Source organism: Selaginella moellendorffii, unplaced genomic scaffold (genome assembly GCF_000143415.4).
Source record: "Selaginella moellendorffii unplaced genomic scaffold, v1.0 SELMOscaffold_7, whole genome shotgun sequence".
NCBI classification, from domain to species: Eukaryota; Viridiplantae; Streptophyta; class Lycopodiopsida; order Selaginellales; family Selaginellaceae; genus Selaginella; species Selaginella moellendorffii.
The window spans coordinates 2059167-2085123 of NW_003314268.1; the positions used below are offsets into that span (position 1 = coordinate 2059167).

The 25957-nt window shown below is 51.0% G+C and overlaps 10 protein-coding genes across 10 annotated transcripts; 8 read left to right on the forward strand and 2 right to left on the reverse strand.

Annotated features, from left to right (window-relative positions):
- Positions 1-58: 58 nt before the first annotated feature.
- LOC9633702 (LRR receptor kinase BAK1) lies at positions 59-3300 on the forward strand. Its single transcript, XM_024670917.1, has 13 exons — positions 59-279; positions 420-552; positions 612-683; positions 762-905; positions 963-1034; positions 1096-1167; positions 1225-1343; positions 1400-1540; positions 1591-1932; positions 1989-2383; positions 2449-2997; positions 3066-3175; positions 3231-3300. The coding sequence occupies exons 1-11, from the start codon at positions 198-200 to the stop codon at positions 2764-2766; spliced, it is 1890 nt and encodes a 629-aa protein (XP_024526685.1). The 5' UTR covers positions 59-197; the 3' UTR covers positions 2767-2997; positions 3066-3175; positions 3231-3300.
- Positions 3005-5024, forward strand: LOC9652387 (kinesin-like protein KIF17). The gene is made up of 8 exons (XM_024671520.1): positions 3005-3278; positions 3336-3545; positions 3602-3735; positions 3788-3937; positions 3996-4220; positions 4273-4322; positions 4407-4587; positions 4645-5024. Exons 1-8 carry the CDS (start codon positions 3005-3007, stop codon positions 4912-4914), a joined length of 1494 nt encoding a protein of 497 aa, XP_024527288.1. The 3' UTR covers positions 4915-5024.
- A 166-nt stretch (positions 5025-5190) lies between these two features.
- LOC9652388 (high affinity nitrate transporter 2.4) lies at positions 5191-7194 on the forward strand. Its single transcript, XM_002966220.2, has 2 exons — positions 5191-6284; positions 6351-7194. Exons 1-2 carry the CDS (start codon positions 5445-5447, stop codon positions 7119-7121), a joined length of 1611 nt encoding a protein of 536 aa, XP_002966266.1. The 5' UTR covers positions 5191-5444; the 3' UTR covers positions 7122-7194.
- Positions 7195-7281: 87 nt separating this feature from the next.
- Positions 7282-9645, forward strand: LOC9652389 (mitogen-activated protein kinase kinase kinase 2). Its single transcript, XM_024671413.1, has 13 exons — positions 7282-7464; positions 7526-7639; positions 7689-7880; positions 7933-8010; positions 8066-8148; positions 8212-8293; positions 8351-8451; positions 8501-8540; positions 8590-8742; positions 8795-8953; positions 9001-9317; positions 9377-9441; positions 9497-9645. Exons 1-13 carry the CDS (start codon positions 7336-7338, stop codon positions 9589-9591), a joined length of 1608 nt encoding a protein of 535 aa, XP_024527181.1. The 5' UTR covers positions 7282-7335; the 3' UTR covers positions 9592-9645.
- A 39-nt stretch (positions 9646-9684) lies between these two features.
- LOC9652390 (serine/threonine-protein kinase STY8) lies at positions 9685-12117 on the forward strand. Its single transcript, XM_002966222.2, has 13 exons — positions 9685-9845; positions 9904-10399; positions 10461-10535; positions 10592-10711; positions 10768-10958; positions 11010-11102; positions 11148-11246; positions 11293-11350; positions 11404-11529; positions 11573-11634; positions 11684-11755; positions 11809-11911; positions 11964-12117. Exons 1-13 carry the CDS (start codon positions 9718-9720, stop codon positions 12042-12044), a joined length of 1704 nt encoding a protein of 567 aa, XP_002966268.1. The 5' UTR covers positions 9685-9717; the 3' UTR covers positions 12045-12117.
- Positions 12118-12397: 280 nt separating this feature from the next.
- On the forward strand, positions 12398-14036 carry LOC9652391 (triacylglycerol lipase 1). The gene is made up of 8 exons (XM_024671414.1): positions 12398-12553; positions 12600-12701; positions 12754-12891; positions 12948-13208; positions 13269-13309; positions 13365-13447; positions 13497-13592; positions 13648-14036. Exons 1-8 carry the CDS (start codon positions 12416-12418, stop codon positions 13989-13991), a joined length of 1203 nt encoding a protein of 400 aa, XP_024527182.1. The 5' UTR covers positions 12398-12415; the 3' UTR covers positions 13992-14036.
- An 87-nt stretch (positions 14037-14123) lies between these two features.
- Positions 14124-16646, forward strand: LOC9652392 (heat shock 70 kDa protein, mitochondrial). The gene is made up of 5 exons (XM_002966224.2): positions 14124-14257; positions 14337-14392; positions 14470-14545; positions 14609-15175; positions 15227-16646. The coding sequence occupies exons 1-5, from the start codon at positions 14201-14203 to the stop codon at positions 16469-16471; spliced, it is 2001 nt and encodes a 666-aa protein (XP_002966270.2). The 5' UTR covers positions 14124-14200; the 3' UTR covers positions 16472-16646.
- Positions 16553-18387, reverse strand: LOC9652393 (probable serine/threonine-protein kinase PBL12). The gene is made up of 3 exons (XM_002966579.2): positions 17946-18387; positions 17603-17881; positions 16553-17494 (listed from the first exon to the last, which is right to left on the reverse strand). The coding sequence occupies exons 1-3, from the start codon at positions 18363-18365 to the stop codon at positions 16802-16804; spliced, it is 1392 nt and encodes a 463-aa protein (XP_002966625.2). The 5' UTR covers positions 18366-18387; the 3' UTR covers positions 16553-16801.
- Positions 18388-18764: 377 nt separating this feature from the next.
- Positions 18765-22474, forward strand: LOC9633703 (subtilisin-like protease SBT6.1). The gene is made up of 10 exons (XM_024671410.1): positions 18765-19281; positions 19339-19467; positions 19514-19666; positions 19723-19839; positions 19897-20081; positions 20140-20403; positions 20460-21534; positions 21590-22138; positions 22197-22257; positions 22313-22474. Exons 1-10 carry the CDS (start codon positions 18793-18795, stop codon positions 22402-22404), a joined length of 3114 nt encoding a protein of 1037 aa, XP_024527178.1. The 5' UTR covers positions 18765-18792; the 3' UTR covers positions 22405-22474.
- On the reverse strand, positions 22425-24542 carry LOC112345170 (pentatricopeptide repeat-containing protein At4g02750-like). The gene is made up of 2 exons (XM_024671411.1): positions 23509-24542; positions 22425-23430 (listed from the first exon to the last, which is right to left on the reverse strand). The coding sequence occupies exons 1-2, from the start codon at positions 24140-24142 to the stop codon at positions 22445-22447; spliced, it is 1620 nt and encodes a 539-aa protein (XP_024527179.1). The 5' UTR covers positions 24143-24542; the 3' UTR covers positions 22425-22444.
- Positions 24543-25957: the final 1415 nt, after the last annotated feature.

The following is a 25957-nucleotide window of genomic DNA, read 5'->3' on the forward strand; positions in this document are numbered from 1 at the left end:
GTATTGGCCGTAAAGTACACATTGGGACCACATTTTTCCCCTGTGAGCCAAAATGCGGCTTTGGTCTACCTAGGCCTAGGCGGCCCAGAGAAGCTCTCTGCTCCTTCTTTTTCCATAACGTCGCTCTAGGTTTAGGTGCCGGCATTGCGAGGAGGCGATGGTAGGAGCAAGATCCTTGTAGCGTCCCAGCATTGACGATGGAGCAAGCGATGCGGCCGTGGCTCTTGTTGTTCGTCGCCGCTGGGATCTTCGTCTCGTCAGCCACGGGCAACTCGGAGGGTAAGCAAGGTTCCCCAGCTCCAGATTATCGGTCAGCGTGGTGTCAGGCTCTGTCTGGATTGTCAGATGGAACTCGAATCGCATGTCATTGCAATCGTGAGAGCGCGGGCACTGACTTGTGTGGTGTTTTGGCTGGCTAGGCGATGCCCTTCATGTATTTCGGCAGGCGCTGGATGATCCTAGCAACGTCTTGCAAAGCTGGGATCCCACACTGGTCAATCCTTGTACCTGGTTTCACGTAACTTGCAACACCCAAGACAACGTTATAAGAGTGTAAGCCGCTCGCTTCCTTCTTTGTATGCTTCTTCTTTACCTCTACACTCCTTTGGCAGGGACTTGGGAAATGCATTTCTCTCAGGGCGTTTGGTAGCAGCTCTTGGCAATCTCGAAAATTTACAGTACTTGTAAGTAAATCTAATTCCTCCTATTCTCTATGGTGGAGCTAACTAGGACCCCCCCTTTTCCATTGTTTCCTTTAACAGGGAGTTGTACAGCAACAACATCACTGGGCCAATCCCAAAGGAGCTGGGCAACTTGACTGAGCTCGTCAGCCTTGATTTGTACCAAAACAGCTTCACTGGCGATATACCTGACTCACTCGGTAAACTTCATAATCTGAGGTTCCTGTAAGTAATCTATCGTTTCCCTTCGTTTCGCTTCAACCCTTCTTTACCTCTTTCCAGCCGACTAAATAATAATACACTCGACGGCAAGATCCCCAACTCACTCACCACAATCCCGGGGCTTCAAGTGCTGTAAGTTGTTCTCTGAGTTGTCTGGGAGGAGGTGTGTCACTTCTCCCTCTTGTCCTTGCAGGGATCTCTCGAATAACAATTTGTCAGGTCCAGTTCCAACTAATGGCTCCTTTTCGCTGTTCACGCCGATAAGGTACTTTTGGCGGACATTCTTTTTGGCTGTCTCTCCTCATAACTCGTTATCGTACAGTTTTGGAGGTAATCCGGCATTGTGTGGTGCTGTTGTCAGCCGTCAATGTCCAGGAGGGCCCCCATTGCCACCTCCGACTCCCTACCAGCCACCCTCACCTTTTGTTGGCAATCAAAATGGTAAGGTGTTAATTGGCTGGAGAGTCGGGTGTTTCAAACAGTCTGAATGGCCTCAGGAAATAATGGGGGATCCTCGAGCACCGGTGCCATTGCTGGAGGTGTGGCTGCCAGCGCTGCCTTGCTTTTTGCAACTCCAGCTATCGCTTTTGCGTGGTGGAAACGTCGCAGACCGCACGAGGCCTACTTCGATGTCCCAGGTAAGAGCTGCTCATACTCGTGCTGAACCTGCTAACGACTTCTGTGACAGCTGAAGAGGATCCCGAAGTTCACCTTGGTCAGTTGAAGAGATTCTCACTCCGAGAACTTCAGGTCGCAACAGATAACTTCAACAACCGGAACATCCTTGGTCGGGGTGGGTTTGGAAAAGTGTACAAAGGCAGGCTGGCAGATGGATCTCTGGTAGCTGTTAAAAGATTGAAGGAAGAACGAAGTCCAGGTGGTGAGTTGCAGTTCCAGACTGAAGTCGAGATGATAAGTATGGCTGTACACAGAAATCTTCTCCGTTTGCGTGGTTTTTGCATGACACCAACGGAAAGACTTCTTGTTTATCCATACATGCCCAACGGAAGCGTTGCTTCCCGGTTACGAGGTATGCAAATGGTGGTCATTCTTGTGTCATGGACTATAACGCTGAAAGCGTTGCAGAGAGACTTCCGGGAGATACACCACTGGACTGGCCAACGAGAAAATGCATAGCTCTAGGTGCGGCGCGTGGTTTGTCATATCTTCACGACCACTGTGATCCCAAAATTATCCATCGCGACGTCAAAGCAGCAAACATCTTGCTGGATGAGGAATACGAAGCTGTGGTGGGGGACTTTGGCCTGGCCAAGCTCATGGACTACAAAGACACGCACGTCACAACAGCAGTCCGAGGCACGATCGGCCATATCGCTCCCGAGTACTTATCCACGGGGAAGTCGTCAGAGAAAACGGACGTGTTTGGTTTCGGGATCATGTTACTGGAACTCATCACTGGACAACGAGCGTTTGATCTCGCTCGCCTCGCCAACGATGACGACGTCATGCTTCTCGACTGGGTACGTATCTCACCAGTCTGTCTTTCTTGCGATTTAAGCCATACTTTGGTCTCAACTCTCTTCAGGTGAAAGGACTGCTAAGAGAGCGAAAGGTGGACCTTTTAGTGGATCCCGACTTGAAAAACGAGTACGATCCCATGGAAGTCGAGCAGCTCATTCAGGTGGCACTTCTATGCACACAAGGCTCTCCAATGGACAGGCCCAAGATGGCCGAGGTCGTAAGAATGCTCGAAGGCGACGGCCTGGCGGAGAGATGGGAAGAATGGCAAAAGGTGGAAGTTGTCCGAAGCCAGGAAGTCGAGCTCGTGTCGCATGGAAACTCCGAGTGGATTGTCGACTCCACGGATAATCTACACGCGGTGGAACTCTCGGGTCCAAGATAGTAGAGTAGCTAAGGCTATTAATTAGTTGTAATTGTGGCTTTAATCTCCCGCCCCCCGCAACAACTGTTTTTATTTTGCAAAACTGGGGGCGTGTGCGAAAGCCGTCTCGTTTGCTAGCTTTCAGACGAAAGCAAGGAAACGCTTAACGGAGAAGAGCACAAACAGGGTTACCATGTAACAAAGCGCCATCGCGCACTCTCGCGGCGATGTCACCAGGCACTGGCGGATCTGGTAAGCAATGCGGCTCGCGCGATCGCGCGAGCTTCCACGGCTTTTGAAATCTTTGCGAAATCTGGCAGCAAAAGCGAAGAACATCGAGGTTTTTGTCCGGGTCCGGCCGCCGTCCAAAGCTGAGGATGGGAGGAGGGATAAGATTGTCGCTGAGGTCGTGGAGGATAGACAGATCAGAGTAGGATCGAATGAAACGTTTTGTACTTGGTTTCTCATACTCCTATTCAACATAGGTTGTGGATCAAGGCTATGGCAACACGACGACAATAAGAACCTTCCAGGCAAGAACTATTCTCGTTGTTTTGTGCCCCGCCTCAAGAATTCTCTTTGTCTATTAGTTCGATGGCTGCCTTGGGCCCGAGGTGTTGCAAGACCAAGTTATGGAGCGTTGTGGACTGCAAAGAATGCTCGAGTCCGTCATGGAAGGCTACACGTCCACTGTCATGGCTTGCGGCCAAACCGGATCCGGCAAGACGTACACAATGTGCGGTCGACAAGAGGTCAGGAAACCACCACCTTGACATTGAGTTTGATCACTTTGCAGCGAGGTAAGAGCTCTCGTCTCTTCTTGTTGTGTATTTTATACGTGCACAGGGTGGAGTAGAAGTAGGCTGCGATGATGGCTTGATTGCCCGATCAGTCAAGTATCTCTTCAGTGCGATCAAGCTGGAGGCCGACCGGGATGCTTCCAAGTCGTATACGATGCGCGCGTCTTACTACGAGATTTACAACGAGCAGGTTCTTTGCTTAAACACGCATGTCGCTGAGGCATTCTCTTGTTGAGCCACAGGTGAATGATCTGCTTCGACTTGAATCAGCACCGCGAGAGATCAAGTGGAACGTAAAAAGTGGATACTACGTAGAGAGCTTGCTGCTTGTCGAGTGTGAATCCGTGGACGACGTGTTTTCGGTGCTTAGCGAAGGAGCCAAGAACCGAAAGGTGGCTTTCCAGTTTCTTTGTTTCTTTCAACTGTCTAACGTTAGATTGCTGTTTGCAGATGGGAACGCACAATCTAAACAAGGACAGCAGCAGAAGTCACTGTATCATGACGCTTCATGTCGATTCTCTGTGCCATATGGACGCTGGCCCGCCTGTTACGAAACTGGGGAGGATATTGTTTGTGGATTTGGCCGGGAACGAACGCCTGAAAAAGAGCAAGAGCTCTGGAGAGATGCTCAAGGAAACCGGGAGCATAAACAGGTCTCTTTTCACTCTGGGGAAGGTAAACGATATCTATTCCCACATTCGTTCAAACTCCTGCACAACATTGCCAGGTGATTTCTTGCTTGGCGGAGGGTAAGAAAGGCGATGTCGTTCCTTACAGGTCTCTCCTCGCGTTTTCCAGCAGTGTGTGCTTGTTGTCAAAAAGTTAAGAGACTGACATGACAATCCTCGTTGTGCTCGCCAGGGAGAGCATGCTGACCAAGCTGCTCATGGAGAGCTTGGGGGGCAACAGCTTAGCTCTCATGATCGCTTGCATCTCTCCGGCGGTGACTGCGGTCGACGAGACGCTAAGCACGCTACATTACGCAACGTGCACGAAGAAGATCATCAACGTACCCACTGTGAATATGGACGAGAAAGACAAGGTACCGAGCTTTAGCCAGGCCCAGAAAACAAATGGATCGTTCATTCTTCTTTTCCAGGTGATACTGCAACTACAAAAGGACATATCCAGCCTCAAGCAAGAGAACAAGCTCCTGCGGACAATTTTGGGTGTTTCCGCCGAGGAGGAGGTGCCCGCGGACGTGCTAGCCTCTCTCAAGTCGGACGAGGCAATGCTCCTCAACCAAATGGTGCTAGCCAAGGCCGGGCTGGCGCATCAAGGCGACCTCCAAAAGATACGATTGCCGCCAATCAAATCCATCAACGCGCAGAGTGACATGCTGCTGCCCACCGACGTCCTCGGCAAATAAAACAGACTTTCGCCCCAGAAAACAAGTTGCTCGCGTCCCGCGCCCAGCACAAGCTGCTGCTGACTTTTTGTAAATTAAACATCCCATACGCAAAAACCAATGTGGCACGATCTGTGTGATCCAATTGCCAGGCAAAAAAAGAATGATAACTCTTGCGTGCCTTGAGGAACTCCAAACAGGGAGCAAGGCCACGAGTCAACGGCCAAAGCGAGACCCAAAGACGAAAGGCGGGGCCGTTGACCAGCTGCTTCAAACTGGCAAGGGTCGTGTTTTACACCCCAAAGTCAACAGTCTCGACTCCACTCCTCTGTGAAGAGGCGAGGGGGCGGAGATACGGACTACCCCTTGTCCGCTGCCAAGCGGGCTGGAGCAGAGAGAGGGACAGGAGATCTTTTCCAAATCGCGGCAGCTTTATAAGGCCTGGATTCTCAGCAATCTGGCAGCAGGGAATTAGCGTCCGAGTTTCAAGTTCCAATCAAGCGCAGAGGAAACAAGTTCTTCCAAAAGGGAGGAGCAGCAGGAGAGGAGCCATGGCGGAGCAGAGCACGTCGGGGATTGGCGTGGACGCAGCCGGCGATCCGGGCGTGTCGATGCACGGGGTGACGGGCAAGGAGCAGGCCTTCGCCTTCTCGGTGGAGGCGCCATCGCCGATAGCCGACCCCGCCGCCAAGAAATTCGCGCTGCCCGTCGACTCGGAGCACAAATCCAAGGTGTTCAACATCTTCTCGCTGGCCAACCCACACATGAGAACCTTTCACCTCTCGTGGATCGCCTTCTTCACTTGCTTCACCTCCACCTTCGCGGCGCCGCCGCTCCTCCCGATCATCCGCGACAACCTGGGGCTCACCAAGCTGGACGTGGGCAGGGCCGGAATCGCGTCCGTGACGGGCGCCATCGTCTCCAGGTTCGCCATGGGGCCAGTGTGCGATCTCGTCGGCCCGCGCTATGGCTGCGCCTTCGTGATTATGATGACCGCCCCCGCCGTCTTCTCCATGAGCCTCGTCTCGTCGGCCACCGGATTCATCCTCGCGCGCTTCTTCATCGGCTTCGGCCTCGCCACCTTCGTGTCGTGCCAGTTTTGGATGAGCTCCATGTTCAACAGCAAGATCGTGGGATCCGCAAACGGCACCGCTGCCGGGTGGGGCAATCTGGGCGGCGGAGCCACGCAGCTCATCATGCCGCTCGTCTTCAAGGCCATCCAATCCATGGGGTCGGACAAGTTCATCGCCTGGAGGATCGCCTTCTTCGTCCCGGGCTTCTTCCACATCTTCATGGGCCTGATGGTGCTCACCCTCGGCCAGGACCTCCCGGATGGCAACTACGCGCTGCTCAAGGAGACGGGCAAGAAGAACAAGGACGCATTCTCCAAGGTATGGAGTTGGATCTTCTCTGATCGATCGGCTTGGAAGCTCACTTGTGTGTATTAACCTATCCAGGTGTTTGTCAACGCGATCAGGAACTACCGGACGTGGATCTTCGCGCTGCTCTACGGCTACAGCTTCGGCGTGGAGCTGACGGTGGACAACATCATCGCCGAGTACTTCTACGATCGCTTCGGCCTCGACCTCCACACCGCGGGCATTGTCGCCTCCACCTTCGGCATGGCCAACCTCTTCGCGCGGCCGCTGGGCGGGATCCTGTCCGACGTCGTCGCCCGCCGCTTTGGAATGCGGGGGAGGCTGTGGGCGCTGTGGCTGATGCAATCCATGGGAGCAGTGCTGTGCATCGTCCTCGGCCTGGTTGGAAGCCTAGGCCCCTCCATCGGCGTCATGATCCTCTTCTCGCTCTTCCTCCAGGGCGCCTGTGGCTGCACCTTCGGCATCATCCCTTTCGTGTCGCACCGATCGCTGGGCGTCATCTCCGGCCTCACGGGCGCCGGCGGCAACGTTGGCGCGGTGCTCACGCAGCTCATCTTCTTCACCAGCAACCAGTACTCCACGCAAAAGGGGATCTCGCTCATGGGCGTGATGAGCTTGGCGTGCACGATGCCAGTGCTCCTCGTCTACTTCCCGCAGTGGGGCGGCGCGCTCTTCCCGGCATCCGGCGAGGTCACCGAAGAGCACTACTACACATCCGAGTGGACCAAAGCCGAGAAGGAGCAGGGCATGCACAATGCGAGCGTCAAATTCGCGGAGAATGCTCGATCCGAGCGCGGGCGCCGGGTCGCGTCGGCTCCCACGCCCCCTCATCCCTCTTCCATGGCTTGAGAACCCTAAAAAGTTTCAACTGCTTTGCTGAATACTTTTTTTTATACATAGAAATGAAAGGCACCCATTTTTATACGCGTACCATACGGCCGGGAAAAAGGGACCCGTTGCCGCGCTTGGCAAATTTTGAAAGCGCCGCACAGTAGAGGGTGCGGCGAATATGCCAGGCGTCTAGGGTATTGCGGGGAGAGGAAGGGGGAGAAGCGCGGGCGCCATGGGCGAGCAGTCGACAAGCCCCCGCGCCATCCGATGGCGCAAGGGCGAGCTCATCGGCGTCGGCGCCTACGGCCGCGTCTACATGGGGATGAACCTTGACTCCGGCGAGCTCATCGCGGTCAAGCAGGTGCGTTTCCCTCGCAAGTTTTGAGCTGCATTTCGAGCTCCTGGTGCATTGCCTTCTCTAGGTCTTGATCGCGGCCAGCAACTTCGCCAAGGGCAAGGCCCAGCTCAGTGCTCACATCCGGGAGCTGGAAGAGGAGGTGAAGCTGCTCCAAAACTTGTCACACCCCAACATAGTTGTAAGTGTCTCCTGTGGCGGTTGAATTTGATGATCAAGATGTGTGGCAGAGGTACTTAGGAACCGCCAGGGAGGAGGAGGCGCTCAACATCTTTCTTGAATTTGTTCCCGGTGGATCTATTTCGTCGCTTCTTGGGAAGTTTGGTTCCTTCACAGAACCCGTGATTCGTATGTATACTAGGCAGTTGCTCTTGGGGCTTGAATACCTTCATCAGAATAAAATAATGCACCGAGATATCAAGGTAAAGTGAGTGATTTAGATGAAGGGTATTTTTCTTACTTCCATTCATGCAGGGAGCAAATATATTGGTAGACAACCAGGGCCACATAAAGGTAGCAGATTTTGGAGCATCGAAAAAAGTTCTTGAGCTGGTAGGCGTTGAATGCCTTTTTGATTTGGCCATTTCATGATTGCGTTTCGACGCAGGCAACCATTTCGGAAGCAAAGTCCATGAAAGGGACCCCGTACTGGATGGCCCCCGAAGTTGTCAGGCAGACTGGTCACAATTGGTAGGCCTCTGCTTTTTCTCGTCTTGGCTTTTCAAGTGTTTTTCGTATGTATCGTCTTATCAGGCAAGCAGACATATGGAGTGTGGGTTGCACTGTCATTGAGATGGCAACAGGCAAGCCGCCGTGGAGTGATCAGTTTCAAGAGGTATGCTCTCGTCATTTGTTTGAAAGAGAGAACTCGTCTATCTGGATTTTATATTAGGTGGCTGCCTTGTTCCACATCGGTACAACCAAGTCGCATCCTCCTATTCCAGAACATCTATCCCCTGATGCAAAAAGTTTTCTTTTAAAATGTCTTCAAAGGTACTACCCATCTGAAAATGCATGCTCATTGCTGTTCTTTTTGGTGCAGGGAGCCACGACTGAGACCAACAGCTGCAGAGCTTCTTAAGGTGTGTGCGCTTTGATTATGCCATGTTCTCATATATATGTTCTTGCCAGCACCCTTTTGTTTCAGAAACGTACGACAGTAATGCCATGGCGCCCAAATTTATACCAACGGTTGATGATTGTCAGTTAAGAAAATCATTCGTAGATGATCTCAATTGTTCAGTGAGGCTGGACTCTCCCTGTGCGAGCTTATCAAACGACGAGGTTTGCCACGACGTAGAATGTTTCGTTAATGACTTTGTGTTTCGACTTGAAGATATGTCCAAGCTTCAACCCGGTGTCGGAGCCTTCATACGTGGAAGGCGCCTGTTGGACACTTGGTCGCAGCAATTCTGCGGATCCAGTCGGTCCTTCGAGCCATACTGACGACGATGACGTTACAGAGTCAAAAATCAAAGCTTTTTTGGAGGCGAAGGTAGAGCAAGAGGTTGATTCCATGTTCTGAAGGCTTTCTTGGCGCAGGCATCGGAACTGGCAAAGTTGCAAACTCCACTCTACGAAGAATACAGCCTCTACAAAGGCAGCAGTGAGGAGCCAAATTCGAGTTTTGTTGCACCGTTGAGTCCCGCAAGGCCGAGGCCACCTACAGCTAGTAGGTCCCCAAGCAAAGGGAGCAGTTTCAGTGAGAGGTCTACGTACGTGAGAAACAGTTGCGAAAGTGATGCAAGTGTCAGCTCAGACAGTGCTGCTCCCGCACCTGGTCCCGCGGCGAATTTCAATCCACTGCTCGAGGTCAGACTAAATGGACAGGATTTTCCACCATCCATTCGCAACTCCAGGTACGTTTCACCCCTTCGTTTTTTAGTATGTTGACCCGGACACTGAAATACCCTTGCAGTAGCTTCTGCGACAGGCAGAGGCAGTGGAAGGAGGAGCTCCAGCAAGAGCTCGAAATGAAGAGGGGTAATATGACACGTGTTTAAAGTCATTGGCATTAAGTTTTGATTTGTGTTTGCAGAAGAGAAGCGCAAGCTTGCGCGGCATGCAAGTGGAGCAACATCTCCGTTGTTTCAGCGGCAAAGCAGTCGGCTGGGCTTCTCTCCCGTCAGATAAGACTGTGAATTTCCTATTCCTGTAACTTTTTTACTCCAATAAATTGCCTATGAACGAGTTGACCTGCTAGGTTAGGGTCACAGAGATCGGTATTTGGATGAGGGACACAGATGGGTGACAGGCAGCATGGCACTATCCAGCGAATTGCAGTGCGAAGCTGTTGTCAATCAGGTGGTCGGCCGTGTGAGAGCCTCGGGATACAGTGATGGAGTTTGCAACGAGCTCAGGGAGCACTTTGCGCGTCTTCCATCACGGTAAATCACCAGCTTGTTGCCAAATCGAATGTGACTTTGGTGTGTTTTCTTGTTGCAGCTACACGCTCAACATTGATGTGGAGCGGCATGAGGATGTCCTGCTTCATATGAAGCTCATCCAGCAAGCACGGGATGAAGAAATCAGCTCTCGAGTTAATTCCGTGGAAGCACCTTCTCTTCCGGTCGTAAATGCTCGCAAAGTTCAGCTGGGGGGCGGCTTGGATACCGATGCTGCTTGCAATCATGTGGGTTCTAGCTACAGTTGGCTTGCTGCCATGTCGAAGTTACCCAAGCCAGCGTTTGGTTCCAGCACTAATCTTGCGGGGATTATTGCTGGAAGCCCGGCTAAAGTTCATCCGTCGTTTGGAATCGGCAGTGCACCTCCGGCGGCGATTCCTCGTCCCATGTTTGCTTCTCTGGAAACAGAAGAGCGGAGTGGTGGCTGCAGCTCGTGCTATGGATACGAACTGACTCTGGCTTCTTCGGACAGGCATGGATTGCTGAAGTTCTTCACGTCAGCTTTGAGTAACTCCTCGCTCGAGCTGAATATCAAGGTTGGCTGTTCATCTTTCAAATGCGTAAAACTGTCTCGTAAGACTGTTTCGTTGTTTCCAGGAAGCACATGTTTTCAGCACGACTGATGGAATGGCACTCGAAGTTTTTGTTGTTGAAGGCTGGATAGGGGATGATGTGAGTTTTGTTTTATGCCTTTTCCTATATCTCTTGTTGTTTTGTGTGTGTGGCAGCCAGAAGAACTAAAGCAAGCCGTTTTGACGGCATTGAGCTCCAACTTCACTGAAAGGGCACGACTTAGAGAAGTTGTCGAAAGCTTAGCTTATGAGGACTGGGCTGTGGACTACAACAATGTGAGGTTCAGTAGATTGTTTTTGCTCATAACATCTTATCTTGATTATCCGTTTAGCTGCATATTGGCGCTAGGCTAGGAGGTGGCTCTTCTGGAAGACTATATCGTGGGAAGTACCGTGGTCAAGACGTGGCCATCAAAGTGATCATGCTCGACGAAGCGGATGGTCATTCGGACTCTGGCACCCTGCGTGGCGCTCCAGCTGCCGAGCTTCTTCAAGTTTTTAAGCAAGAGGTTTCAATAATGAGGTACTTGATGGTCGTGTAATTGTTAACGTAATGCCTCTAGATTCCCCACAGAATGGTTCGGCACAAGAATCTTGTTCAGTTTATTGGAGCCTGTGCGAACTGGCCAAGACTGTGCATTGTGACTGAGCTAATGGCCGGTGGCAGGTGAGGAGCTTTCTTTGGCCTCAGAGGTTAATCACGATTCTTTAGTGTGCGAGATGTTCTTGAAAGTCGGGAGGGCGGCCTTGAGGTTCCTGCCGCACTTAAGGTGCTTCGAGATGCGGCAAAGGGAATGGATTTCTTGCATAGGTTTGTCTTTTCTATCACTGCGCTCAAATGACACTTGTTCATGCAGAAGAGGAATCGTGCATCGGGATTTGAAGTCTGCAAACTTGCTTATTGACGAGCACGATGTAAGCCAGTTGATTTGTTTGAGTCCTGTTCCTGATTTTATTTATTTATGTAGGTGGTCAAAGTTTGCGATTTTGGTGTTGCCCGACTGAAGCCTTCGAATGTAAATCGTTCTGGCTCTGGGAACTGGCCTGCCGAAATGACTGCTGAAACTGGCACATATCGCTGGATGTCACCTGAGGTCCGTTCGCTCGCAGTTTTCGTTTGCTTAAAATCAGTTACAGGTGCTGGAACACAAAGCGTACGATCACAAGACCGATGTCTACTCTTTTGGCATCATGATCTGGTAACAAGGCACTTTGTACAGAACACTGCGCAAACAATCTGTTTTTCAGGGAACTTCTTACAGGTGATATACCTTATTCCGATTTAACACCACTTCAAGCGGCTATAGGCGTGGTGCAAAGGTGGCCGGACTTTCTATTATTGAGATTCGGCAACCCATGCTTTTTCGTTTCAGGAAGCTGCGGCCATCAATGCCTGCGTCCGTCCCTGATAAGCTCGTTAATCTCGCTGAGAGGTGTTGGAATCAAGATCCACAGCTACGACCCGAGTTTAGTGAAGTACGATGTTTCAGTTCTCGTTGTCATGTTGAAACTGCTTTTGTATATTCAGGTGTTGACCATCATTGAGGAGCTGCAGAAACCACCGGCTAACAACTGGAGGAAAAGTTTCTTTAGAAAAAAGAAGCCGTAGCTTGTTGGGAAAAACATATTCGAGACGGGAGTGCTTGTAGAGGTTTGATATCAAACACGTCTGATTTGAGCCATCCTTGTGGCAGCCAGCATGCCAATGGTGCTAGTAGGTGACAAAGAGCGTGATGTGTTTCTTGGCGCCAAGCAGCCGGCAAACTCGTTGGAAAAGAAAGGGTCATCTTGGAGCTTGACACTTTCAAAACCGGTGTTTTGTAAGTGATTTCATTTCTAGAAGGGAAGCCGCCTAGGTGTGAGACACTTTGTTTTACTAATTGGATTAGAAAAAACCAATGCAGATGGTATGCTTGCAGGGGTAATATATAAAGGTGTAACCAACCGAGCGATGGGAACGAAGCTCGCTGCTGCCTGGCCATGGTATCTCTCAGGCTTGCTATCGTAGCTTTGGTTCTTCTTGCTGCGCACAATGCACTCGGAGTTGCAAATCCTAGAGGTCTGGGGGTTTGCACCAGTTTCGTCTTGCCAGAGGCTTACCAGTGCACCGAGTACATCGTAAGGAACTCTCCACGCTTTTGCGCGTACTTACCTTGGAATGCAGGTTGAAACTGCCGATGGCTATAAGCTGGCGCTCGAGAGAGTCGCGAAGAACTGTACCACGCCGACGCTGGGTCCTGTGTTCCTCTACCACGGGATTATGGAGGTTCTCGCATCCTTGGTCTCCACGCATTCGTTAATTCGTCCATTTCTTGCAGGGTGGCGACATCTGGGTGCTCAACCCGCCTGATGAATCGCTAGCTTTTATCATGGCGGACGCGGGCTACGATGTTTTCATTGGCAATGGACGTGCCTCCATGTTCAGCTCTCACAACTTGTTCTCGCGAGCGGATACGGTAGAACTCGTGTTTAGATAATGATATCACGATGACGATCGATCGTATGCGTGCAGAGGTTCTGGGATTGGAGCATGGACGAACTCGTCGTCCACGACTTACCAGCGTTGCTAACTTACGTGAACACTCTGACCGACAAAAGGATTTTCTTTGTTGGCTACTCACAGGGGACACAAGTCGCATTCGCCGCCTTGTCTCAGTCTGGGAACAAAGCAGCGAGCCTTATCGAAAGGGCCGCAATGCTAGCTCCCATTGCGTACCTCAACCATGTCCGAGCACCGATGATCGGAGAGGCTGCTCGACGCCGATTGGATCAAGTGAGTCTTGAGTTTAGAGTCTTTTTTGGAAAAAGAAGTTCTGGTTTCTCTGTTTCGCAGGTATTGCTTCGATCGGGGATCAGCGAATTCAGCCTGTCAAAGTAAGCGTTGGGCTTCTAATGTGAGCTGATTTATTTTGTTTTTCTCCTTGCCTAGTGCTGCTGGACGGCAAGTTCTTAACATCATCTGTAGACAATCAAACCTTGATTGCATCGACGATCTGCTTACTCTTTTCACAGGTACTTTGGGTCTTCGCATAAACTTTCGATTGTTTGCCTGCTTTTCAAGGTCCAAACTGCTGCGTCAACGTGAGTAGAATGAGCTACTACAACATGTACGAGATGCAGTCAACCTCCATGAGAAACCTCGCACACCTTGCTCAGCGTAAGCTTTCGTGCTTCCCAATTCAATCCTAAACATCTATCCGTCTTTCCACCAGTTGTTCGATCGGGACGGTTCGCGAAGTTCGACTTCCAGGTCCCGGGAAACATCGACCACTACGGGGTGCTCATACCTCCCTCGTACTCTCTGTCGACGATCCCAGTGAGCATTCCCATGCTGCTTGTCTATGGCGGGCGAGACGAGCTAGCGGACCAAGCCGACGTGCAGCACCTCATCCGCGACCTCCACAGGACCAGCGTCGAAGTTCTCTTCCTCCCGCGCTACGCACACGCCGACTTTGTCCTCGGCATCAATGCCAACGTCGACGTCTATCCCCACGTCCTGGAATTTTTCCAGTCCACCATCGGGAACAACTCTAGCATGGCCCCTCCTCGCGGCTAAACTCTCTTTACTTATATAACTAAGAGTTCTTAGAATCACTGGTAATCTGTGTCGGGTCAGATCGACGGTCAGATCTTGCCCACTTGTTCTGTTAAAAATCTCTAGGGTTTCTAGAATGTTCCACGTAAGTCGGCTAAGGGTTTAGGGTTTTAAACCATTTAGGGTCTTCTCTCCGGCGGGTTTTCTAGGGTATAGGCGCTTGCAAGGCTATGTCGATGTTGGCGAGAATTGCCAAGCGAGCCGTGCAGGCCTCGGGCTCCAGCCAGGTATTCTATTCGGTGCTTGGATCATCGGCCGCGATTCTTGTTTCCTGACTCCATTTTTCCTATTTTTTTCTTTGTATAGGCGGCTCACAGGCTCACAACGTCTCCACTGCTTTCGAGATGGTCTAGAAACTACAGGTGAGGCTCTCGAATTGATCTTGTCTTGCTTTTTGCTTTGGGCTAAAATCGAGAATGGCTGCTTGGTGTTGTTGTAGCAAAGCTGCTGGAGGGGATGTCATCGGTATCGATTTGGGCACAACGAATTCTTGCGTTTCTGTGATGGAGGGCAAGGTAACTATCACATTTCTCTTTTTTCGTGCTTGTTATGGCGAAAATTTTTTTCTTCACTTCTAGACTCCTCGGGTGATTGAAAATTCTGAGGGCGCTCGAACTACACCCTCGGTTGTGGCCTTCACGCCCAAAGGCGAGCGTCTGGTCGGCACTCCTGCGAAGCGTCAAGCGGTCACCAACCCGACAAATACCATCTTTGGTTCGAAGAGGCTTATCGGTCGCCAGTTTGATGACCCTCAAACTCAGAAGGAGATGAAAATGGTTCCTTACAAGATCGTAAAGGCTCCAAACGGCGATGCGTGGGTGGAAGCTGGCGGACAGAAGTACTCGCCCAGTCAGATTGGTGCTTTCGTGTTGATGAAGATGAAGGAAACTGCTGAGGCCTTCCTTGGTCGCCCCGTGACCAAGGCTGTCATCACTGTGCCAGCTTATTTCAATGACGCCCAAAGGCAGGCAACTAAGGATGCTGGAAGGATTGCTGGCTTGGAGGTTGCCAGGATTATCAACGAGCCTACAGCAGCTTCTCTGTCTTACGGCATGGACAAGAAGGAGGGCCTCATCGCGGTCTTCGACCTTGGTGGTGGAACTTTCGACATTTCGATCCTTGAGATCTCTGGCGGTGTGTTCGAGGTAAAGCTTTCTTTCTCTTTGTTTTCTCCGTGTATGACGACGCTCTTTCAGGTTAAAGCTACAAACGGGGACACCTTCTTGGGAGGGGAGGACTTCGACAACACTCTCGTGGAGCACTTACTGGCTGAGTTCAAGAAGGACCAGGGGATTGATCTCTCCAGTGACAGGTTAGCCCTTCAACGGCTTCGCGAGGCAGCAGAGAAGGCGAAAGTGGAGCTTTCTTCTACGACGCAGACAGAGATCAACCTGCCTTTCATCACAGCCGATGCTTCGGGCGCTAAGCATTTGAACCTCACCTTGACTCGCTCCAAGTTCGAGGCGCTCGTGAGCAGCCTGATCGAGAAGACGAAGCAGCCGTGCAAGGACTGCCTGAAGGATGCCGGCATCACTGCCAAGCAGGTGGACGAGGTTTTGCTCGTTGGAGGCATGACCCGGATGCCCAAGGTTCAGGAAGTTGTGCTCAACATCTTCGGCAAGGATCCGTGCAAAGGCGTCAACCCCGACGAGGTGGTGGCAATGGGAGCCGCCATTCAGGGTGGAGTTTTGCGAGGCGATGTGAAGGACATCCTTCTCCTGGATGTTACGCCACTGTCCCTGGGTATCGAGACTTTGGGAGGAGTGTTCACGAGGCTCATTCCGAGGAACACCACCATTCCAACCAAGAAGAGCCAGGTTTTCTCGACAGCAGCCGATGGTCAGACGCAGGTCGGTGTCAAGGTTCTCCAGGGAGAACGGGAGATGGCAACGGACAACAAGATGCTGGGGCAGTTTGACCTCGTTGGTATTCCTCCGGCACCGCGTGGGGTGCCTCAGATCGAAGTCACCTTTGACATTGACGCCAACGGCATTGTGAACGTATCAGCGAGGGATAAGTCTACCGGCAAGGAGCAGGCAATCACCATTCAGTCGTCTGGAGGCCTGACCGAGTCCGACATCGAGAAGATGGTGAAGGAGGCGGAGATCTACTCGCAGAAAGACAAGGAGCGCAAGGAGCTCATCGACGCCAAGAACGATGCCGACTCTGCGATCTACTCGACCGAGAAGAGCCTCAACGAGCACAAAGACAAGCTGCCTTCGGACGTTGTGACCGCCATCCAGAGCGCTGTGGCGGATCTCAAAAAGGCCGTGGAGAGCGAGAAGGTGGACCAGATCAGGCAAAAGATCAGTGCTACCCAGACTGCTGCGATGAAGATCGGCGAGACGCTGTCAAAGCAAGCACCGCCGAGCGGAGGTGGATCAGCGCCAGGTGGGGAGACTGCCGAGGCCGAGTACGACGATGTGAAGCAAGGTAAGTAAAGAGCAGAGACGAAGCAAGAGAAACGCCTGACATTTTTCTTAGCGAAGAACTGTATCTTGTTAGCTAGATGGTATTTTTTTCCCTTTTTTCTTTTTGGTTTCTTTCTACGTAGGAGACCAAGAGCCATCAGATCGAGAGTTTGTAGTAGTAATAAGGGAGCAAGCAAGCTTTGGACTCTCTCTCTCTCTCTCTCTCGTGATTTGTGTGGTACCCAACATGGGTATATGTTCTTCCTTCGCAGAAGGAAGAATTTGCCCGTTCTTGGCAAATGGTGCTTACATCCATTCTATTTCCTAGCTTTGTACATTTCGTGTCGAATCGCGATTCGATCAGTAGTAGGATGCAGTGGTGTACCGTGCTGGCGAGGCGCCAGCGGATCGAGGGACGTGCGCGCGCCAGTCGTGCTGATCCAGGTCTGTGCTCATCCGCGGCGGCGGCGGCGTCATATCTCTCCTCCGGGCAGCTTGGTGGTGGCTGAAAGTGGCGCTCCGCCCCAAGAACTGCTGGTGCTGGTGCACGGGATTTGCAGCCGAGGAAGGTGAGCCGGACGAAGAAGTGGACGAGGCCGTCCGCGCGGTCATCTTGCTCGACTGCTGCATATCCCGCATGGCGATGAGCGACTGGAGGAGCGACACGGCCTGCGGCATCCGGGGCCGGAGGCGGGGATCGTCGTGGAGGCAGCTGAGCGCGAAGTTGGCGAGATCTCTGGCCGCCGACAGTGGATTGCAATGCAGCAGCCTGGGATCCAGGATGCTGCCCAGCTTGCTGCTGTCGTTCACCACGCCCCTCGCCCACTTGACGAACAGGCCCTGCTGGGATCCGCCACGCCCGCCGCCCAGGATGAGCCTCGCCATGTTGGTCTTGCCGCTCACAAGCTCCAGGAGCAAGATCCCGTAGGCGGTCACGTTGCCGGCCTTGGAGGCGTCACAGCTCTCCTCGCTGAGTAGGAGCTGGAGCTTGACCTCGTGCTTGTTCTTGCCGATCTTGTCCACCAGGACATTTGAGGGGCCGAATCGCGACGCCTGAGCAAGAGATAAGAAGAAAGCTCTTAGATCTGTGTGTCTGGTCGGCGTCTGGACGAAATCCAGATCGAGAGAGAGAGAGAGAGAGAGATCATGACTACTACTAACCTGGAAGGGGGAGGATTGATGGAGAAACGCCAGGCCCTGCGCAGCTGCCAGGGCGATCTTGAGCCTGGCGTCCCAATTGAAATCCATCCTCTGGACGCGCCCTCCTCGATTGTGATCCGATGCTGATGGTAGCAGCAGCAGCTCGTCCAAGCCCGCGCTCGTCTCGGACGCCTCAAACACCACCAGCCGCCGCGAATTGGCCAGCGAGAAGCCGATGATCCGGCACACATTGCGATGCTCCAGCTGGGTCACGCGATGCAGCTGCTCGATCCATTCCTCCTGCGACACCCGGCGGCGGCGCGATCAGAAACCCTCTCCCCAAGACTTGGAAATCGGAGCTTACCTCGCTCGTCGCGCAGGAATGGAGAACAAGAACGTCCACCGCTATCTCTTCCTGCTCGAGGAAGCACCGGTGCACGGATTCCCGCAGCTGGGATCGAGGCGCGAAGTGATTGCACAGCCGAGCCAAGCGCTCGAACTCGAATCGGCGGAGCCGGCTGTCGCGCGCGCTCCAAGAGCTGGAGATCGATGGCACCGGCGGCAATGGCTGGGGAGGCGAGCGGCCACGGGCGGAGAAATCCGTCGGCGCTGGCAATGGGTGCGGCCGCCGGACGCTGCTGCTGCGACGGGCATGATTCGGGGATCGATCTGGTGGTGGAGCCGCCGCTGGCATTGGCCACACGCTCGCATCTTCGTCGCCTCGCTTGATCTTCTTGTTCTTCCTGTTCTTGGCGCTGCCTCTGGAGAATCCGAGGCAGCCCATTGCTTTTGCTGCGCTGCGTGCCCTGGAATGGCGCGGTGGACCGTGCGCCGTGGTTGCGCGGTCTAACTTGGAGCCAAGGGTTATAAAGTCAACAATTGCATTGCATTACCCATGCATGGACATTGGTAATGTTTGAAGCCTCCAATTATGGACTTGGACGATTCAATTCAAATCCATCCATTCAACCATCAACTCCTAGGAACCAAACAAAAGCAAGAAGCTCTCCTGCAAACTCGGGGCTGACCTAGAACGTGAGATCCTGGCCTCTTGGTCATCTCCAGACGCCGTGCTTGATCCGGTGGGTGAGGTTGCGCAGGGTCAATCGTACTTCCCCCTTCCAAATTACGCGTTGCTTTGGATCTAGACTAGAGATTTTCTCCAACTCTTGTCAAAACCCTAGGAATGTGGGTAGTAGGGTAGCGGGGGAATGAAGGCGCTCTCCCTGCTGGCGCTGGCTCTGGCGCTGGCGTCGCTTCTCCAGATCCGCCCAGCTGCCGTCGCCAATCTGTGCGATGCCCTCGACGATCGCCAACTCCGGATCACGGGTAATGTGTCGAGCGAGCTGATTATCAGGTTCCGGGAGTACAGGCATGCGTCGATCCACAAGCGAGCGCTGCTGGAGGCGCTCCACGGCGTGTCCGGATGGGAATGGATCGATCGGAACAACCCCGCGGCCGCATTCCCCACGGATTTCGGTCTTGTTCGGGTCGAGGATGGGTTTGCTCCCGGATTGGAGCAGCAGCTCCGGCGAGTGAGCTTCGTCTTGGATGTCTCTCCACAGATGCGTTTCACGCGCTCTCCTCTGGCCGAAGGGAAACCTCCTGGACGACTGCGCACTGGTTTCAGCCACGATGAGCAAGAAGAGGAACCACTTCTTGGGAATGTGACGCTCAGCAAGCGTCACCTTCTCATCCAGGTAGGGGAGTTCATCTCTCTCTTCTACCGGTCGCTCATTTGGATTTTGATGGGGCAGAGGTCTCAAATAACATCCATGTTTGGAGCTGAGAAGCTCTGGGCGAAGGGATTTACTGGAGCCAAAGTCAAGATGGCAGTTTTTGATACTGGTGTAAGGTCGGATCATCCACATTTTCGAGACATTAAGGTACGCATCTCTTTTTGTTTTACACCTGTTATATAGCGTACAACAGGAAAGAACAAACTGGACAAACGAGGACACTCTGAATGACAATCTCGGCCATGGAACGTTTGTTGCCGGTGTCATCTCCAGCCAAGATCCGCAATGCCTCGGCTTTGCACCCGATGCTGAAATATACGCTTTTCGTGTCTTCACTGACGCGCAGGTTGGATTTTCCTCTAAAACTTCAAAGGTGACGCAGTGCCCGCAGTGTGCTTCCAGGTCTCTTACACCTCATGGTTCTTGGATGCCTTCAACTACGCCATTGCCACAAGGATGAATATTCTCAACCTCAGTATTGGTGGCCCCGACTATCTGGATCGTCCATTCGTTGAGAAGGTCTTCGAGAAACTTTAGAAATATCTTCTGCTTGTTTGCTGACACTGTCATCAACAGGTATGGGAACTCACAGCCAACAACATTATTATGGTATCAGCCATTGGAAACGATGGGCCCCTCTACGGAACTCTGAACAATCCTGCTGATCAAAACGACGTGATTGGTGTTGGAGGGATCGATCACAACGACCATATTTCGTCCTTCTCATCTCGCGGAATGAGCACCTGGGAAGTTCCTCATGGGTATGTGGTCACTAATCCATCTGAAAAATATAACTTACTCCAAGTTTTTCGGTTCCAGGTACGGGCGCATCAAGCCCGATATCGTGGCCTACGGACGCGATGTTTTTGGATCCAAAATAACTAGCGGCTGTAAGAGCCTGTCCGGAACAAGTGTCGCGAGTCCCGTTGTTGCGGGTGCCGTATGCCTTTTGGCTAGCGTTGTTCCTGAGAGCGTCCGGTGGAGTATCTTGAATCCGGCAAGCATGAAACAAGCGCTTGTGGAGGGTGCAACTCGTTTAAATGGTCCCAACATGTATGAACAAGGTGCTGGCCGTTTGAACTTGTAAGGTGTCTTTCTTGCGCTCCCGAGTTTTCATGTACTAACGTGAGAATGCGCAGGCTGGACTCTTACGAAATTCTTGTCAATTACCGTCCCCGTGCCAGTGTGATGCCGGCCACCCTCGACTTTACAAGCTGCAATTACGCATGGCCGTTCTGTAGGCAACCGCTTTACGCTGACGCAATGCCAACGATGTTCAATGCGACCATTCTAAACGGCATGGGTGTGATAGGCTACCTGGAGTCGCTTCCTATATGGATCCCCGGGCAGAACGGGCAACTGCTCAACGTTCGGGTGACGCACTCGACGGTGATTTGGCCGTGGACAGGATACTTGGGCATCTACTTAGAGGTGACAGAAGATGGTGCCAGTTTTACCGGTGTAGCGGAAGGAAACATCACTTTCACGGTCGTCTCTCCGCCAGCGAAAGGCGAGAACCAGTCGAGAAGAAGCTCCGTTGTGCTACCCGTTAGAGTTGCAGTGATTCCCACTCCACCAAGGGCCAGAAGGATCCTCTGGGATCAGTTTCACAGTATACGCTATCCGCCAGGTTATATACCGCGAGATTCATTGGACGTCCGGAATGACATTCTTGACTGGCACGCGGACCATCTTCATACAAACTTCCATGCCATGTTCGACGCATTGAGAGATGCCGGCTACTATCTCGAGACATTGGGATCTCCATTAACTTGCTTCGAGGCCAGGAACTATGGGACTTTGTTGATGGTCGACCTGGAGGACGAGTTTTACCCGGAAGAGATTGACAAGCTTCAAGATGACGTGGAGAGGCATGGCCTGGGGGTGATAGTCTTTGCGGACTGGTATCACGTGGATACCATTGTCAAAATGAAGTTCTTTGACGACAACACTCGAAGCTGGTGGACTCCTGCCACGGGTGGTGCAAATGTTCCTGCCTTGAACGACCTGCTTGCACCATTTGGTATAGCTTTCGGGGATAGCATCTTGAACGGAGCCTTTTCCTTAGCAGGGGAGCGGTCTCACTACGCTTCGGGCACAGATATTCGCAAGTTTCCTGCTGGGGGGTTTATACACAGGTTCACTTTGCAAGACAATTCTGCTGCAAACAAAGCCGTCAGTACAGCTACATCGAGGTCTTCTATCCGAACGCAGGTAAGGGAGCATCTTCTTTGCATTACAAGCATTGATCACGTCCTTGATTTTGCAGGTAGAGTCACCAGTGCTTGGAGCTGTGACGGCTGGAAATGGACGCCTAGCTGTTTATGGCGATTCAAACTGTTTAGACAGCAGTCACATGGTAACAAACTGCTACTGGCTCCTGAGAAAGCTCCTGGACTTTACCAGCGACAACGTCTATGATCCGGCACTATTCTCCTCTTCCAACGAGCTTTCCTCGCCCCTCGGCGGGCCGGACACTCATCTGCCGTTACGCAGACCGGACGTAAATCTCACGGGTTATTCACTGGTGCTCGGCCACAAGATGCAGTGTGGCAGTGACGCTCCGACTAGCATCCGGCAAGCAGTGTACGATGGTAACATGGACAGACGCTTACACAGGTCGCTGCCACAACGCCAGCCAATGGGCAACAATATCAACTTGAGCTCGGAAGGCACCAGGCCTGCAAACTTGTCCTTGGCCAAAAAGCAGAGTACCATGCTGGATGATCGACATCAGAGGCATTACGCGATTGGTAAGACTGCGCGGAATCAAACCGGTCATGTGGCGATCTTACCAGTTTTCTGGACGCGTGATGAGGTTAGTGCTCCACTATCTCTCTCTTTTTGCTCGGCCTTCTAACAAGTTTATGCTGCAGTTGGAGTCCCCAGTGCTTGTCGCAGTTCACTGGTTCGTCCCTCTGCTTTTGTGTATAACAGGTAAGGAGATGAGAAAAATCCCGTGAATGGTTTTGATGTGTTCTTCTCCGCGTAGGATTCATTCTGACACTGAGCTTGTGGCGGGTACGTCAGAGGAGGAGAAGAAAAGCTCGGAAAAACACGGGTACCCGCTTGTTGATTTTCTGAGCTACGTTTTAATTATTGAAGAAGAATAGTATGCTTTCAACTAAACTAGTTGATATATGTTTGAGACTAACACGTATGGAGCTGGATCGCCCGATCCCAGCGTCACAGACTTGTTTGCTGCTTTGGCTCCCATCTCCTCGTCACTGTGTGTGCTGCATGCACCAAGCAGTGTTCTCCAGGCAATTTCATCGGGTGAATAAGGCATCTGTGTTACCAAGTCTTGCGCGTCACCCAGCAGTCCAGCCCTGCTCAGAAGATCGACGACGCAAACGTAGTGGTCTCTCGACGCTACCACGCCAAAGTCCGCCTCCATCGACAGAAAATAGCCGAGGCCTTGGCGGACTAACCCTCCATGGCTGCAGGAGCTGAGAACGCTCAAGAAGACCACCTCGCTGGCCTGGATGCCATGGAGATTCATCGAGTGGAAGAGCTCGAGAGCATCCTGGACCAGCCCACTGTGGCAGTAAGCCGCGATGATGGCTCCCCAGCAAACGGTGTCAGCGTCGGGGATCCTCTCGAACAAGCTCCGGCTTTCTTGGAGGAGTCCACAGCGAGCGTATCCCACGATCACCGCCGTCCAAGTCACGCGGTCTCGAGTTTCCATGCCGTCGAAGATGCTCCTGGCCTCGCTCATCATCCTGCTGCTCGCGAAGGCTTCGATCATCACGTTCAGCACGACTGTGTCCCACTGAGGCATGGCGTGGAAGAACTCCTGAGCGTCTGCGATACGACCGCAGCGAGCGTAGACCGAGACAAGGATCGTGAAGGCTGCTAAGTTTTGCTGTGGCATTGAGTCGAAGCTCCTCTTTACCTCGTCGAGATTTCCAGATTGAGCATAAGCTTCGAGCATGAGCGTGAACACGACCAAGGTCCGTTGTGGGATTTTCTGGAACAAGGACGCGGCTTCTATCGCAAGAGCTTTCCGAGCGTAGCTTTGCAGCATCGAAGCCCAAGACAAGGAGCTCCTCTCGGGCATTTCCTCGAAGACCATCTTGGCTTTCTCCATCTGTCCGGTTTGGGCATAAGCTGAAAGCATTGCATTCCAAGTGACTGAGTTCTTCTCTGGCATCTCCTCAAAGAGTTCTTTGGATGTTTCTAGCTTACCGCTTTGTGCAAACGAAGAAGCCATCGTCGTCCACGAGATCACATCAGTGACAGGGATGAGATAGAAGATTCTTTTCGCTTCTTCAAGTTGTCCTTTCGCGGCATACGCTTGCAGGATCAAGTTCCACGACACCACCGAGCGCTCTGGAAAGATATCAAAAAGGTATTTTGCCTCCAACGCTTGTCCAGCATCTGCCAAGACACTCAACATTGCGTTCCACGATATGAGATCAAATTGTGGCATCTTATCAAACAAGAGCCTTGCCTCGTGAGTATGCCCATTGTGGGCATACGCCTGGAAGACGGTGGTCCAGGTGACGACATCTCTTGCGCTACAACGGTGAAAGGCTTCTTTCGCTTCATCAAAGAGCCCATTATCGACACAGCACCGGATATAAATGTTCCACGAGAAGACATTTGGGTGTCTTATCTGCAAGAAAACCTCCTTGGCTTCGTCCAAGGCACCCAGCTTCCCAAGGGCATGGATTAAAAGGTTACATAAAAACCTGCACTGTGCATGATCCCTCTCATGGCTGCTCGTCGTGACACTGGCATATGCACTCTTGACTGCTTCGAGGTTAAGTGATCTGACTAAACTGTAGAACGCATTCCTCGTTTCTATGCAACTTTTCATGAATTAACGTTACTCGGAGTCAGGGATCATCTCTAGACAGAACACAAGGATCAGCATTTGACTCGGAGATACCAGCTTCTCGAACACCATTGCTTTGCTCTCAGACACAAATGGAACACCATGTAGGCTTTGATATGGGGTTGTTCCGCATGCGGTGAAACACCCACATCTGATTTCTTGCAAGATTTGAGGTGGGTTTTTTGGCATTGACTTTTAAAGCCAGGCAAGAAAGTTTAGACATTGAGCGAGTTTGCAGCATGCCATGTACCCACTCAAAGTCATGCTGCACAGCAGCAGCATCCGGATGATTAATCACGAAGGACATCCACTCCTTTGTGCACTCGCCAAGCGATGCAGGAATGGTAACCTGGTAGGGAGTGTACTTTCTTTGTGCTGCAGCTGCTTCCCAAAGCATGCTTGCCATGTCAGGCAAATTTAAGCAACTGAGCTCAGTCATCAGTCATTGTGGCTCGCCTACCATAAACACCAAGTCCTGCAGCAGCTTCTGCCTTTTGAATATCAGGGCAGACACGAACTGCAGCCCCAAAATCGTAGAAGTAGAAGCAGCAGCCATCTTGTTGACGTTCATTGTACATCCCCACATTCCTAAGAGTGGTATAGAAAGTAAAAGACCCTGAAACCTAAAGTTCTTTCCTAATCATTGGAGTCATGTGGGAATCAAGGGACTAACAAGTGAAGTGAATATTTGAGACAAAACCATAAATTCACTCACAGTAATCTTATGTATTTAAATATAGGTAGCATATTACTAAATACTATACATTGGTATCCATATGAAATATCCATATATATGACAAATTCATTACATATGATTTATGTACACCACATGTCATTGGGCGTACATAAATTGAGAGGGGTGTCATGATTCTGTAAAAAGTGTGCACGAATTAATGCATTATGCTATAAGGTTTTGCAGACAAAAGCAATTTTGTCAAATAGTGAGAAAGGAGTGATTTAGAGCATTTGATCCCAGTTTGTTAGAGGTAGTGATCTTGTATTGACAATTTTGTGATTAAACATAATGTAATGCACATTTTCACTATTATGATAAATTATTGTAGAATAACTACAGAGTGGAAGGGGAAACAAAATGAAATTTGAGTTTTAAAGCCTTGGGCCATTAAACAAAAAAATTGCTACACGTTGCACATAGCAATGCTAAAATTAGCACTATTTTCAATATACTAATGGTTAAACTTGAGGATATAAATACCTTTGACCTAAGCCAAATACAAAACAAGAACAGAAAACAATGTCTTAGATTAACATAACCTACCCATTATTATACCCCTCTTAAAAAGATTGACATCTTTGTTAATGCATACTTTAATTTAAACCCTGACTAAAAAAATAACCATTGAAAAACTCATACTTTGTAATAAATGCACCAACTTAAATGAGTTATATGAGCAAACAAATTAAATTCATTAGTAAAATTTAAATAAATTGGTAGTTAGAGCAACAACTTCAGTTAGGTCCAAACCTGCTGCCAAAAATGAGTTGGCAAACTTAAAATTTCTTAAAAGTATTTGTGGATGAATTCCAAGAAAGATTCTGATTTATTTTAGAAGCCATTTTAGTCACAACAAGAATGGTATTATAGAATTCTTGAAAGATAATGTGATAAAAACTATATATAAAAACAAAAAAGAAAGTGTTATTTCTAAATTTTATAAATTGATGTATATATCCTTTCAACCATATTTTGGAGAGAATCAAGCTTTTAATTGCTGTCCAAAATATCATATGCATGCAGCAAGCTTTTGTGTAAAAAACTGCTCATCGAAAATAACA